This window comes from Callorhinus ursinus, unplaced genomic scaffold (assembly GCF_003265705.2).
Source record: "Callorhinus ursinus isolate GAN/ISIS: 27379988/994484 unplaced genomic scaffold, GSC_fseal_2.0 scaffold9, whole genome shotgun sequence".
NCBI classification, from domain to species: Eukaryota; Metazoa; Chordata; class Mammalia; order Carnivora; family Otariidae; genus Callorhinus; species Callorhinus ursinus.
In genome coordinates this window covers 27,242,721-27,258,057 of record NW_027397071.1, presented here as the reverse complement: position 1 = coordinate 27,258,057, position 15,337 = coordinate 27,242,721, and the positions used below count along the sequence as shown (strand labels likewise).

At 38.6% G+C, this 15,337-nt stretch overlaps 1 protein-coding gene across 5 annotated transcripts in view; it reads right to left on the bottom strand.

The window, feature by feature from the left end:
- Positions 1 to 6,400: 6,400 nt before the first annotated feature.
- KYAT3 (kynurenine aminotransferase 3) overlaps positions 6,401 to 15,337 on the bottom strand; it is a 63,339-nt gene continuing 54,402 nt past the window's right edge. For all 5 annotated transcript variants that reach the window (XM_073896374.1, XM_025872134.2, XM_025872137.2 and 2 more), the window contains 3 exons: positions 13,425 to 13,501; positions 13,076 to 13,162; positions 6,401 to 6,953 (listed from right to left, as the gene is read on the bottom strand). In XM_073896374.1, coding sequence (XP_073752475.1) covers positions 6,891 to 6,953; positions 13,076 to 13,162; positions 13,425 to 13,501 — 227 coding nt within the window. In that variant the 3' untranslated portion in view covers positions 6,401 to 6,890. The remainder of the gene's footprint in view (positions 6,954 to 13,075; positions 13,163 to 13,424; positions 13,502 to 15,337) is intronic.

Sequence of the window (15,337 nt, the reverse complement as noted above, 5' to 3'; positions counted from 1 at the left end):
TAATATTAATATTGAAGTAGATGTAGTTGAAGTAAAGTAAAAACTAATGGTAGCATTGTTACAGAAAAAAGAAGTTACAGAAAAAAGACAAAGACAAAAGGCTGAATGAAGCAGGAAGACAATATCCAGACCAGAGTCCAGCGTCAACTGTGGGCACAAGCATGGGGAACATCTGTAAAATGAGAAGATCCAGGACCACATCTGAGGGCCCTGAAGTAGAGATGACTAAACCCCAAAAGCCACCTCAAAGGAAAAGAAAAGAAAGAAAAAGGGGTGGGTGGGTAAGAGCTGAAGTATCCAGCTCACTCTCAGTCAGCACAGGGAAGAGGAAAAGAGGTACCTCTGAAGATGCAGAATACCTAACTCCCAGAGCGAAAGTCACGTAAATGGCTCAGAAAGACAACATTAAAAAAGGAGCTTCAGAAGTTTCCGAAGAAAACAAAGGTATACACAACTTTAAGGTTAGGATTAAATACATAAGGTTTTCTTATTTAACTTATGTCTTTATTTCTTGATATGTCATTTTAAGATTTAGAAGTCTCTACTGTAGAGGAAAAGGATATAGGAGATGTAAAACATGGATCTCTCTTAATGGCAAAAAGGAAGCATAAGAAGATACATAAAGAGGGGTGGAAAATGGGAGAAGAGATTATACCATCAAGAGTACTGACAAAAAGTCGATGAAACAGATTCTATTGTTGGCAACTGATACACTCCATAGACTCATTACTTTTTTATTTTTTAAGATTTTATTTATTTATTCATTTGAGAGAGTGAGTGAGTGAGAGAGAGCGAGTGAGTGAGAAAGCATGAGCAGGGAGGAGGGGAAGAGGGAGAAGAGAGGAGCAGGAAGCCTGACACCGACATGGGGCTTGGTCCCAGGACCCCAGGACCATGACCTAAGCCAAAAGCAGATGCTCAATCGAGCCACCCAGGCACCCCACGGACTCATTCTTTTTTTTTTTTTTTTAAGATTTTATTTATTTATTTGACAGAGAGAGAGATAGTGAGAGCAGGAACACAAGCAGGGGGAGTGGGAGAGGGAGAAGCAGGGTCCCCGCTGAGCGGGGAGCCCAATGCAGGGCTTGATCCCAGGACCCTGGGATCATGACCTGAGCCAAAGGCAGCCGCTTAACTGACTGAGCCACCCAGGCGCCCCTCCCATGGACTCATTCTTGATTCCTTACTTTGTCTCACGTCTCTAATAAACTCCGTTAGCAAATCCTCTTGGTCCTGCCTTAAAAAATATATCCAGAATCTGACCATTTCTCCCCTTCCACTGACACCACGGTGATCTTTTATGTGAATTACTGTAACAGGTCCCCTTATCTCAACTTTTGCTGACTCTATGGTCTATTCTCAAGATAGCAGCCAGAGTGATACTTTGAAGGACCTCAAGAACCTGGAGTCCCCTCAAGAACAAATTATGAGGAATGTATTCCCAACAGCAGGAAAGAGGAATAAAAGGCTGAAGTCTCTGAGAAGACCAAGCACCCATTCTTCAATGAAGAAGGAAGAGGCTGGGAATTCCAACTTAAAGGAGTGCAAGGCAGGTGTGATTTAAAGTTAGGGGCCAACTACTTTGAGCAGCAGCTGCAATAGTGATCACCAGGAACCAGTCAAAGACATAGAGCTAGGTGCTAGGTGTAAGCAGGGCAAACCAATCAAAGCCGATCCTGATGATCTTGTTCTGTCAGTTTTAGATCCTTGCAGACCCTTCTGTCCAACCCCTTTTGGGTTTCACACTGCAGCAGTGTATCTCTAACCACAGTTAGACCTGGATATCTAATACGCATCTGGAAGCCTCAGGTCTGGCCTTGACTTCTAAATTCCTGGAGATGTTAGGCCAGACTTTAAAATTTTCCTTGGTCCAATATTGCACTATTCACGCACAAACCCCATGTTTAAAATCCATGCCTCCCTCCTCCCCAAGCCAACTCTCCTCCTCCCAGCCAATTGGAAAGGATGGTAAACTCTATCCCTTGGTTCACTGAGACAAGGAGTTTGCTGTGAACCAATCCTAGGCCTGACTATTGGACCAAAACATGGAAGCCCTCCAGGGGCCATAGAAATTGTAGAACCCCAAATGTTGGGGTGGGCATTTGAGGCTTCAATGATCATAGTACCAGATTCTAGTATTATAGAACACTGTCTCCTGAGAACTCCAGCTTATTCTTTAAAGATCCTGTGAAGAAACCCTATGAAAACTGTTGATGAAATTCATTCACGTGTTCAGCTGTAGGTTGTGAATTTTCATTGCTGTATGCTATTCCATTTTATTAATAGACTGTTGATGAACACTGGTTGTTCTCAGTTTGGCATAATTACAAACAATGCTGCAATAAACATTATTTTACATGTTAAAAATTAAGTATAAAGTGGCATATCTGGATTAAACCGTTATCCTAACACTATCCTTATACTATGTTACTTCTTTGACCTCACACTCACTACTTTGAGCCTTGGTTATTACATCCAGCCACACCAGACTCTTGGTACCCATTAAACATCCTGAGTACACCCTCCTTCACAGAATCTTTGCACTGGCTATTCCTTCTGGCTAGAATGTTCCTCCTCAAGATCTCCATAATGCTCCCTCCCTCCTCTGCTCTAAGTCTGCCTCCATACCCCCTCCATGAGACCTACCTGACCAAGTGTTTAACATACCAAATTTCTTCCCTAACACTTTCATTCTCCTCTATCCTGCTCTACTTCTTTTCTTCATACAACTTCCATGTATAAGTTTAACATTCAGTAAGATCACAGGATACAAAGTCAACGCACAGAAATCTGTTGCATTTCTATACACTACTAATGAAGCAACAGAAAGAGAAATTAAGAAAGCAATCCCATTTGCAACTGCACCAAAAAGGATAAAAAATCTAGGAATAAAATTAAGCAAGGAGGAGAAAGACCTGTACTCTGAAAACTATAAAACATCGATGAAAGAAACTGAAGATGACACAAACAAATGGAAAGATATTCCATGCTCATGGATTGGAAGAACAAATATCATTAAATTGTCCTTACTGCCCAAAGCAATCTACAGATTTAATGCAATCCATATCAAAATACCAACATTTTTCACAGTACTAGAACAAATAATCCTAAAATTTGTATGGAACCACAAAAGACTCCAAATAGCCAAAACAATCTTGAAAAAGGAAAACAAAATTGGAGGTATCATAATTTCATATTTCTAGTTATACTATAAATCTATACTAATCAAAACATTATGGTACTGGCACAAAAACAGACACACAGATCTATGGAACAGGATAGAAAGCCCAGAAACAAATCCATGATTATATGGTCAATTAATCTTCAACAAGAGAGGCAAGAATATGCAATGGGAAAAAGAAAGTCTCTTCAACAAATGGTGCTGGGAAAACTGGACACCTATATGCAAAAGAATGAATTTGAACCACTTTCTACACCATACATAAAAATAAACTCAAAATGGATTAAAGACCTCATTGTGAGACCTGAAACCATAAAAACCCTAGAAGAGAGCACAGGCAATAATTTCTCTGATATGGGCCACAGCAACATTTTTTGAGGTAGGTCTCCTGAGACAAAGGAAACAAAAGCAAAAATAAACTACTGGGACTACACCAAAATAAAAAGCTTCTGCACAACAAAGGAAACAATCAACTAAACTAAAAGACAACCTACTGAATGGGAGAAGATATTTGCAAATGACATATCTGATAAAGGGTTAGCAACCAAATAACAAACTGATACAACTGAACACCCCAAAAATGAATAATCCAATTAAAAAATGGGCAAAAGGCATGAACAGACATTTCTCCAAAGAAGACATCCAGATGGCCAACAGACACATGAAAAGATGCTTGATATCACTCATCATCAGGGAAATACAAATCAAAACCACAATGAGATACCACCTCACACCTGTCAGAATGGCTAAAATAAAAAACGCAACAAGCGTCAGTGAGGATGTGGAGAAAAAGGAATCCTTGTGTACTGTTGGTGGGAATGCAGACCGGTGCAGCCACTCTGGAAAATAGTATGGAGGTTTCTCAAAAAATTAAAAATAGAACTACCCTATCACCCAGTAACCACCGTACTGGGCATTTACCCAAAGAATACAAAAACACTAATCTGAAAGGATATGTTTATTGGATATGTTTACTGAAGCATTATTTACAATAGCCAAACTATGGAAGCAGCCCAGGTGTCCACTGATAGGTGATTGAATAAAGAAGATGGAATATGACTCAGCCATAAAAAAAGAATGAAATCTTGTCATTTGCAATGACATGGATGAGCCAGAGAGTATACTGCTAAGCAAAATAAGTCAGAGAAAGACAAATACCATATGATTTCACTCATATGTGGAATTTAAGAAACAAAACAAATGAGAAAGGGAAAAGAGAGGGAGAGAGACAAACCAAGAAACAGTCTCACAATAGTGTCTGGCACAGAGTATGAGTTCAATGAATATTTGTTAAAGGAGGGAACAAAGGAAGGAAGAGGGGAGGGAGGGAAGGAGGAAAGAAGGAAGAAATTTTGCCCTGGAGAGGAAGAAATAATAGGGTAGTAGATAGCATTAAGGAAAGGATTTTCTAACATGAGAGAAATTTGGACATGTCTCACTGCTGAGGAAGGGAGCCAGTAGACGCTGAAGATACAAGAGAATGGACTGAACCAAGTGAGAATGTGAGAAGAAATGGTGGTAGGATTAGCACCGGACAAGTCTAGGACTGCAAAGAGCAGAGTTAAAGCCTGGTAAAAACTGTATCAAGTCCCCAGCAGGAGTGGACAGGCTAAAAATTATACATGGGATTTCTACTGCTATGCAGTAGTTGGCTCTTAGGTCCTGGGTTTCCTTCTGCATGGTGGACAGGCTAAAAATTATACATGGGATTTCTACTGCTATGCAGTAGTTGGCTCTTAGGTCCTGGGTTTCCTTCTGCATGACTGGACCTGGTTCTGCCTTCCTACCAATCCCCCCACTCTGCCCCACACCCCTGGATGAAATGAATTAAGGATGAATGCTGGCGCAGATAGGTCATAGGTCTTTTGGTAGGATTTCAGTTGGCAGTGCTGGTCTGGTTGCATCGGCTTTTACATTTTGTTTTTCATAGAAGTGGGAGATGAGGTCATTAGCTGTGATTTAATTATGCTAGTCATGGTGGGCTTTGAATGCAGAGAGAAAGGAGGTTGGATTTTTTTTAATCTTATTTTTTTAAATTTATTTTATTATGTTATGTTAGTCACCATATGTTACACCATTAGTTTTTGATGTAGTGTTCCATGATTCATTGTTTGTGTATAACACAGTATAACACCCAGTGCTCCATTCAGTATGTGCCCTCTTTAATACCCATCACCAGGCTAACCCATCTCCCCACCCCCCCTCCCCTCTAGAACCCTCAGTTTGTTTCTCAGAGTCCATAGTCTCTCATGGTTCGTCTCCTGAGGAGGATGGATATTTTTATGGTGAACAGGAGAGTATTAAGAATTGCTGCTGTGGTAAAAGGTAGAGAAATCTCATGAGGGTATCATGGAAGGATTAAACCTAGTTAAGGTTAATGATGTGCATTCATGGTTGTTGGTATCTGCACAATTGTGTATTTTGTGACAGCAGTGCTCAGCAGTCCAGTATAAGCATGGCATTTTAATCCCAGGGTGGAGTTCTGGGTTTTTTTTGACCAGTTAGGTGAGACAGAACAATGGGCAAATTATTCAGGGTAGCAAAAGTGTCTTGGCTGAAGTGATAGATGATGCAATTGAAGCTGGGCAGGGAAAATATAAGGGGACAGATGGGAATAAAATAGAAGGTTCCATGTGATTATCAAAATTCAGTTGGTATAAAAATCACCTTGGAAGAGCCAGATCCTGAAATTATTTTCAGCAGGTCTAGGGTGAAGACCAGAATCTATTCTCATAGATTGATTCTGATTCTGCTGTAAGAGGGCCATAGACCATTTTTTGAGAAATAGTGTATTTGAAATTATAGTGAGTTTAAAGAAGTGATATTTTGAGAGGAGATGAGACACACCGAGAGAATACTCTAAGGATAGGTGGGTACAGTGTGAGATAACTAATTTATTATCTCATAGGTGGCACAGCCTTAAATGATGAAAGGTTCAGGGTGTACCCATGCGGGTGGGTGGCTGAAGTGGAGAGTGGAGTGGAGGTGAACATTGCCAAAGGTGAGGTCAAAGTACTGAAAGCCTAGGTAATCCATGTGGACTTTGAAGCCACTCTGGGTGATGGCGGTATTTGGGACAGAGAAGCAAAACTGTGAGCAAAGTTCAAAGCCACTGGTAAACGAAGGGGAGGGAATTACATGTGGGTAGACAAAGCAAGGACTTGGAGTTAAAGGGGTGTAACTGGCTAAGAGTTTTACACAATGGTGGAGAAACAGAACTGGCTAACCTTAGCTGAGCGTTTATTAAGGCTTTATCAATCCATTTTATCCTTATAAACTTTATCTAAAGTAGGTGCTATTTTTTAAAAGTAGGTTCCATGCCCAACGTGGAGCTCGAATTCATGACTCCAAGATCAAGAGTTGCATGCTCTACTCACTGAGCCAGCCAGGTGTCACAAAGTAGGTGCTACATTTTATTCCCGATGAGGGAACTGAAGCACTGAGAGGTTAAGTATAAACCAGGGTCTCACAATTCTTACCCACAATGCTACACTGCCTGATGTAAAATGGTAGTGGTAGGTGTTTTCATATATTTCAACTGAAAAACAACAAAACAAAAAAAACCCGGTGGGATTAACATTTTGGAAAACAATGGAAATATTTCTTCAAATTTCATTGGTACCAAAATATTTGTTTTCATAATCCAGCAGATGGCAGCACTAAATAATAATTCTATATTAGGTCATCTAATAGAAACAGTCTGCTTGTATCAAGACTTCTGTCTAGTCCATGCCTTAATGATTTCTTCAGCAGCATCCAGTGTACTATCTTTCTGCAAATAAATGAAATAATCTTATTACATATTAAATAAATTCAAGATGAAGTAAATATTTAAATATAAAAAAATACCAAAGTCAATGGATCAGGAAAAGTCAAGTAGTGATTTGGGAACCAAGTGCTCTTCAACCACTGGTAACTTGAGCGGGCCTAGTTGGGCTCTAGCCCATCCTTGGTGTTCATTTGGGGATCATGCCCTCTCAGGAGATGAGTCATTGGAAGCCTTGCCTGTATAAAGCCACAACTCTGGGAGGAGCATGGGCAGAAACTGGAAAATGTCATCTGTAGCATCTTCCCTCACCTTGGTGGTCTAGTACACAGGTCCCAAGCTCTTTAAGGAGCCTAGCAGCAAATCAAACAAGCCAATTATTTATAATGTTCTATCCCATTACTGCCTGGCTGGAAAAGTGAATGAACCTCATAAGAATTCAGTATTAGAGGAGTAGAGAAGTGTGACACTGATCATTACATTATACTGTTTTGTGATACTGGCTACCAATTTATTGCTACTATCCTGACACTAAAGAAATGTACAACTGGCTTGTGGCCAAAAAGCATCACCAAGAAAATGATCGACAAACTGTTAAATGCAGTTCAGACTGAGAACAGTTTAACCTGATCCCAGCTAAAACCACATCCACCAGTGGGGACACTCTCACTATTTACAACCACTAGAGCAGCCTAAGCAGCCTGCAGTGCCAAACAAGACCCAGACTCATAAATGACACTGATGTCAGCAGCAAATCTGAATGATGTGCTCCTGGGATCAATAGTTATTATTTTTGCTTTCTTGCCTCTCACTGCACCCCCTTTTGCACATGACCTGACACCCCTCATGATGTCCAACTGTAAGCTTGGGAGATTAAAGGACCGAGACTCAGTCTCCACTTGGGGTATTTGAATATCTTTAGGAAAGGAACTCATAAAGGGGAAATCCTTTCCACTTGAAAAATTACATGGTATTTATTGCGTTTACTGCCAACATTTATAGCCAATGCTAAGGTTTTTGAAAAAAATTTTTTCCTTGCTGCTCAGAAAAGTTTGCTGAAAATACGAGTTTACTAAAAGCATTACAATCTGCAGTCTCTCTTCTCCTAAAATGACATTTACAAATATGAAGATGATTCTTTCTGACACACAATCATGGTGAATGGTACTACTAGCTGGCATTTGCCTAACTGAAAATAGGCAAGTTGAGCAAGTTACAGCCGTCATTCATTAAGTTTTGGATAGTACTCTAATGATTTGTTCACTTCAAAATAAAGACAGATTTTGGTAAAGTAGGAAAAAAATAAAACATAATAGCACTAAATGAATATTTAAGTGAATATCTGATCTCAAGTGAAGAGAATTTTTCAAAATAAGAATGAAAAGGCAGACCTACAAAAGGAACACAATCAAATTAATATATAGTTATGGAAACATACCAGAGAGTATAGAAGGGCTTACACAGAATAAGAATCATCTGCTTGTCCTCTCCCTACTCCTTCCTACTATGCCCACCATCCCCCAAGACAACCTTTTATGGCAATTTCTCATTTCAGTTCTAGTGGTTACCTCCAAGATCTAAATAATGCATTTGGTTCTATTTCCTTATTTATCAACTTCAGACGAAATTCACAATTCCCTGCTCTGAATGAGGAAAAATTGTTCATTCACACTACTATGCCCATTCCCTTTAATGTTTCAGTTATAATTACTAATAAAATTCATTTGCTTTTTGAATAGGTAATACCAGCACAGATAAACAGTGAAAACCAAGCTCTTGTTTTTCTCTTCTGCTTTTTCTATTTCTTTTCTCTTCCCTCTCTACAGAATGATTTCATCAAAAAGCCATTAGGTGGGGCTGAGTGAAGCAGGTGTCCACATATGGGGGCAGGGGGAGCCTGGGCGGCCTGGTGCACGATGTTGCAGCCCGAGTGGAATGAGGAGGGTTTCTGATGTGGGTGGCATGAGGTGCTGGTGATGGCAGTGGCAGCGTTGACTGGAACAGGATGTCAGAGTCCAAGCAGGGTAAGCCAGCATCTCTATGTCAGGGTGGCTCCGTGCTGGGTGTTAGAACCTAGATGGGATGGGGCAGGCATCTGCCAAGGTAGACTGGCATGGGGTGTCAGAGCATATGAGGGGTAGAGGATTCCATGCCGTGGGTGACAGTGGCAGCCTGGTGTGCAGTGTTGGAGAGCTGGAGGAGGGCATGTCTGCAAGGGGTGACAGCAGTGGCAGCCTGGTACAAAGTGTCAAAGCCTCAGGGGTGGTGGCTGGAGGGGCTGTGGCACATACAGAGGGACTGATTAAAGAAGTGATTCCATGATGAGAGCGAGGGTTTTTTTTTTTCACTGTCAAAGAGGGGAGTTATGAATATGGAAAATCCTTGAGCACAAGTCATTCAAAACGTGCAAGTAAATCCACAGGAAAAAGATCCCAGAAGTAGAATTTCTGCATTAAGAGGTATGCGCATTTACATTTGGATGGAAATGGTCAAACTAACCACTGCTAAGAGATTTTACAAATTAAACCCCCATTCTCTATAAGAGTGTCTTATGGAAATTTTTAGTTGTTCACTTGTTTCCAAATTAATAGATAAAATGAAATTTTGTTGCAGTTTTAATTTTCATTTCTTGTAATATGACTAAAGTGGGACATCCTCTCATATGTCTGAGAGCTGCTGAGAATGTTACCCATAACCATTGTAAAGTGCTGCTTCTTGGCCTATTTTGCCTTAAATTTCACCTGGTTGCTTTCAATTTCCATTTTCTTGGCATGTTTTGCCACCCTTTTATTTTTAGCCTTTCCAAGAGGTTGAGTCAGCTATGGTAACTTTCCCTAGAGACTTCTCGGTATTGCTCCCCTATCTTCCAAAATTAAATATTGATGGGAAGGGGGTGTGTCCACACGGATCCACTTTCCCTGCCCCCACGAAGGCTTTGGTCTTTTTGTGTAGATGCCAAAGGACTGTTTCTTTATCTTCTTAAGTCCAATATATCTCCGTGTTAATCATTCTGTGACAATCTTTCCTGAGGCAAGGCATTCCCTTTCAATTGCTAGATTTGTCTGTTTTGTTTTGTTTTGTTTTTAATGGAAAGCATTCTTTAAATAAAGCTATAAAATTATTTTCAGGTTCTATTTGTCCCCCCCCCCCCAGGATTCTACATATTTCACTTGTCTTCCACATCTATAATTTTTCTAATATTTTAAAAATCTTTGTTCCTCTCCACTCTTCTTTGCTCACTTTTCTCAATCCTTAAAATGCTTACAGAAGTTAAGTATTCAGTGTTCTCTGTGCTGTTTCCAATGTCACTACCAATGACCAATAGCTTGATTTTTTTCCCTTCAATTTTGTACCCGAGCTCTGACAAGCTGCCATTTCATCTTCTTATATTATGACATTATCTTCCCTGAACTTTTTAAATCTCTGCTTTAATCTCAAGGTTTTGGATTTGAACTATCAAATTTTATTTGCTCTATAGCAACATTTTTCTGGTTGAATATTCTCTTTCTGAACACTTGGTTTTCCCTGTACCTTTCTCCTTTTTCCCTAATAGTGTATTTTTATAGATTCGTAGTTGATTCCTTTTCATTAGTCATTTTTGATTGAATTACCTTTGTAATCCCCTACTGCTGGCACACCTACTGTTCCTGTTGTTCTGGGTAATGAATATGCTACCTACTGACTTTGTCTATGATTTGAAGATGTGTCTGCAGACTGGTGTAAGTGAGGAGCCAGGGTAGCACTAGAAGACAGCAGAAATTCTCCCTGGTTCATAGTAAAGTTCAATATGATTGATGTGGGGACTTCAGTGGTGGGGAGGGGTTTTGTTGGTTTTTTTCCTCCCACCTAATTTTAGTGGCTACCTCCAGTTGAATCTATCTCCTCCACATCGCCCAACAAAGACTGGAGCAAAAATGACAGGAGTCAATGGGAAAATCTATAACCCAACGAGAATCTCTTTTCCACGCTGCCCCACCTAGGTTCTAGATGATATAGCTGTATGTTTCTAACCTGCCTTGCATGATGCTAAATGAGTCTGGAGAGGCTCCAACTGCCAGTGTACTTATTGTCCTATTGTTCTAGATGAGTAGGTTGCCTGCTGGCACCGTTTATAACTTGAGATGGAGACACAAGAGACTTTCTAGGTGTCTTCCCTTTACCTTCACTGTATTTGGAAACTCTTCATCATTTACTGGGGAATTTGTGAATCTGTTTTCCTTTCTCCTAGCTGTTTCTGATATTTCCAAGAAGAGAATGGGGAAGCACAGTGTTTACGATTTTAAAACAGGAAGTCTTAAGTTACTTTTTTTTCTTTTATTAGTTCTGCTTATAACTTCAAAAGATATACCTCTATATCTAGGATCCACTGTAAGATGAGAATATTAATGGCCTTAATCTCTCTTCTACATTTTAGTCAATTAAATTTAGGTTGTTAACATTTTTATTCTCTTCTGAACGAGTCTTTCAGAGTTTGTAGACTGTCTCTCAAAGTTGAAAACAATGTTTACATCATTCTGACTAGGTTTATAGATGAATACGTTGGTAAAAAGAGTTTCTGGATCTTATTAAGCCTGCCTTCAGTAGCAACGACATCTTAAAAATTGCAATGATATATATATTCAAATTTTTTTTAAAAGATTTTATTTATTTACTTGAGAGAAAGAGAGTGAGGGAGCATAAGCAGGGGGAGTGGCAGAGGGAGAAGGAGAAGAAGGCAGGGAGCAGGGAGCCTGATTCAGGGCTGGATCCCAGGACCCTGAGATCATGACCTGAGCTGAAAGCAGCTGCTTAACCAACTGAGCCACCCAGGTACCCCTCAGATATTTTTTGAGTATAGATCTGATGGTAAGCAAGTCACTCAGCTTTTATTTGTCAGGAATATACACTTCATTTTCAGTTTTAAAGGCTATTTTCCTGGATAAAGAATTCTGGGCTGATATATTTTTTATTTCAGGACTTTGAGGATGTCATTTCATTGTATTCTGGTCTTCATTTTTTCTGATAAGAAGTTGCTAAATTAATATACATGGGAAGTATAGTTTTTCTCTGGCTGTTTTCAAGATCTTACCATTACCCTTGGTTTTTAGCAGTTCAAGCGTAAAGTGTCTTAGGGTGGTTTTCTTTATATCCTGTTGTCCTTCACCGAACTTTTAGATCTCTAAGTAAGTTGCTTTTCACAAAATATGAGGAAATTTTGGCCATTACTTCTTAAAATACTTTTTCTGCCACATTCTCTCTTTTTTGGTACTCTAATTACATGTATTATCACTTGATATTGTCTCATAGACCTAAGACTCTATTCATTTCTCAAAAATAATTTTTCCCTCTATTTTTCAGATTGGATAATTCTATGAATCTGCAATTCAAGTGGGTCCTTTATTCCTGATATCCTCAATCCTCTGTGTGTTAAGCCCCATACATTCTTCATATCAGATATTATACTTTTAAGTTCCTGAATTTCCACTTGATTTTTTTTATAATTTTAATTTGTTCACTCATTATGACAATGTTTTCCTTTAATTTCTTGAACATACTTTAAAGTCCTTGTCTGCTAATTCCTCTATCTGGGTCACCTTGTGATCTGTTTCTACTGACTGCTTTTTTTCTTTATTAAAGATCACATTTTCTTTTTTCTTTTTTTTTTTAAAGATTTTATTTATTTATTTGAGAGAGAGCAAGAAAGAGAGAGCACAAGCAGGGGGAGGGGTAGAGGGAGAGGGAAAAGCAGACTCTACACTGAGCAGTGGGCCCGACGGAGGGCTCGATCCCAGGACCCTGGGATCATGACCTGAGCCGAAGGCAGATGCTTAACCGACTGAGCCACCCAGGCGCCCCAAGGGTCACATTTTCTTATGTCTTCACATGTCTAGTAATTTTTTATTGCATGCTGCATATTGTATTGTTACATGGTAAGGAGTCCAATTATGCTGTAAATACAGTAAATTCAACACTTCAGAGTGTTGAGTTTTGTTCTGGTAGGCAGTTAATTTCATGGCAGCAAGCCAAAATTAAAAAACAAAACAAAACTGCATATGAGCACATCATTCCTAGCAAGAGAAAAAAAGGTGCTTTATAAATCAGAAGGAAGGACATCATAAATGTGGTTTTGAATAGAACAGGGAACTTACTTTTATGAAGCAAAATCGCACAAACTTCTCAAACTGTAATTTGGTCTCTGCATTACAGAATGCTGAAACTGGAATGGCTGACAGTTTCTGAAAAATGAATAGAAAAATAAAATAGGAAAACTACTTCTAATTCAAATTTAATTTTAGGACAGATAAATGTTAATAAGAAACAGATACTTCTAAATATCCACAACAACCTCCAAAAAGAAAAAAATGTTTTTAAAATCCTCCACATAGCCATAAAGGGAATATCATTTAACAAACCTGTAGTTAACATTGTTCAAAACATGTCAGTAAGTATCCTTCATATACAATACAGCACAGTATCTCAAAGTCCAATAAATACTACCTTATTTTTAGTCATCCATTTCACAAATTTATAGTCATAAGGTTCATTGCTGTCCTTCATATCAGAGAGGTCTGCATCTAAAACAACAATGAAAATTAGATGGCCTATTATATCTGAAGGCAAGATGTATTTCATTTAAATCTGTCAAGATTCAAAATATTCTCAGAAACTACTGAAGTCTCATACTATATGGTGGGTTGGGAAGAGAAAAATTCACAGATAGGTTTTGTTTTGTTTTTTTTAAGAACAGTTATTTCCAAGAATTATGTAATTAATTACATTTTCTATTTGCCCTTGCAGCCACAGAGTTCAGTCCCAAGTTAATGCTAATCAGTATAGGAAAAATTTGTTTCCTTCCCCTCCTATGTGACACTGATTCTTTATTATATACATTTCTATTTATATATATTATTACATAGAAAACTTTTTAATATAAGTTAGTTTAAATGCTTTTTGGAAGCAGATCAAGTATATAAATCAATTATTTTAAAAATAATTCATGTTGGGCAATCCTCTCGGGTCCCCTCCCTCCTCGGGAGCTTTGTATTGTCACTTAGCTATCCCTCGATAAACCTTGCTCTGCTGCCCACCAGAAAAAAAAAATTAAAAAATGAATAAATAAATAATGATTTTTAAAAATTAAAAAAAAAATTCATGTTGAGGGATGCCTGGGTGGCTCAGTCAGTTAAGCATCTGCTTCTGGCTCAGGTCATGATCCCAGGGTCCTTGGGATCGAGTCCTGCATCAGGATCCCTGCTCAGCGGGGAGCCTGCTTCTCCCACTGCCTGCTGCTCCCCCTGCTTATGCTCTCTCTCTCTGACAAATAAATAAATAAAATATTTTAAAAAATAATAAATAAAATATATAAAATAGGGGCGCCTGGACGGCTCCGTCGTTAAGCATCTGCTTTCATCTCAGGTCATGATCCCGGGGTCCTGGGATCGAGCCCCGCATCGGGCTCCCTGCTCAGTGGGAAGCCTGCTTCTCCCTCTCCCACTCCCCCTGCTTGTGTTCCCTCTCTCGCTGTGCCTCTCTCTCTCTCTGTGTCAAAATAAATAAATAATATCTTAAAAATATATATATAAAATAAATAATAAATTAAAAAATTCACATTGAAAATATTATAGATTTCCAATTCAAAAGCAAAACTAAAGGTGATGAAAACAGCTATTTCTTTGTATCGTTTCATGAAATGAGCTATACATTTAGACGTAACATAGGAAAAGCGATTTCTTAAACCTCAGAGTATAGGACATCTTAAGGGATTTTATATAAGAATGGAGCTTAGGAGAGCAAAACATATACAGCTTTCAGGCACTAGGACAGCAAAAATCTCTGGGCATCATGGCTTCTGCTTCTCGCACAACAAATGAAGAAATAACAGTCACCATTTGGTTATAAAATCAAAAGTTTCCAGACTTATAAAATTTGGTATATATAAAAGGCTTTTCAAGTTCAGTGGAATATAACTTTATTGCAATAGAACCTTAAAACAAACTATTCGGCCAACTTCTGTCAGAATAAATTATGCTTTTAAATGTACTATTATTAACATTATAGTTTGTTTTTTTTTGAAGAAAATCGGTTATATATAAAATGTTATCATGCTTCTAATTTTAGACTAGTATGGCATGTCAGAAGTACATAAAACAGCTTCAGGTAATATAAAGACCATTGCTTTTAGGAGACAAAACTATTTGGAATCTACCTATGTGACTTTAGACAAGTTATTTAAAATTTTCTAAGTCTTCACATCTTTAAAAGTGGAGCTAACAATGCTTTCTTCAAAAGGGTATTTGAAAGTGCTAGGCATGTAGCAGACTTTAATAAATATTATTTTCCTTCTTTACTTCATTTTAGTATATTCTAAAATAGCAAACATTCCCCGATAGCACCAATGTTCTAGAAACCTT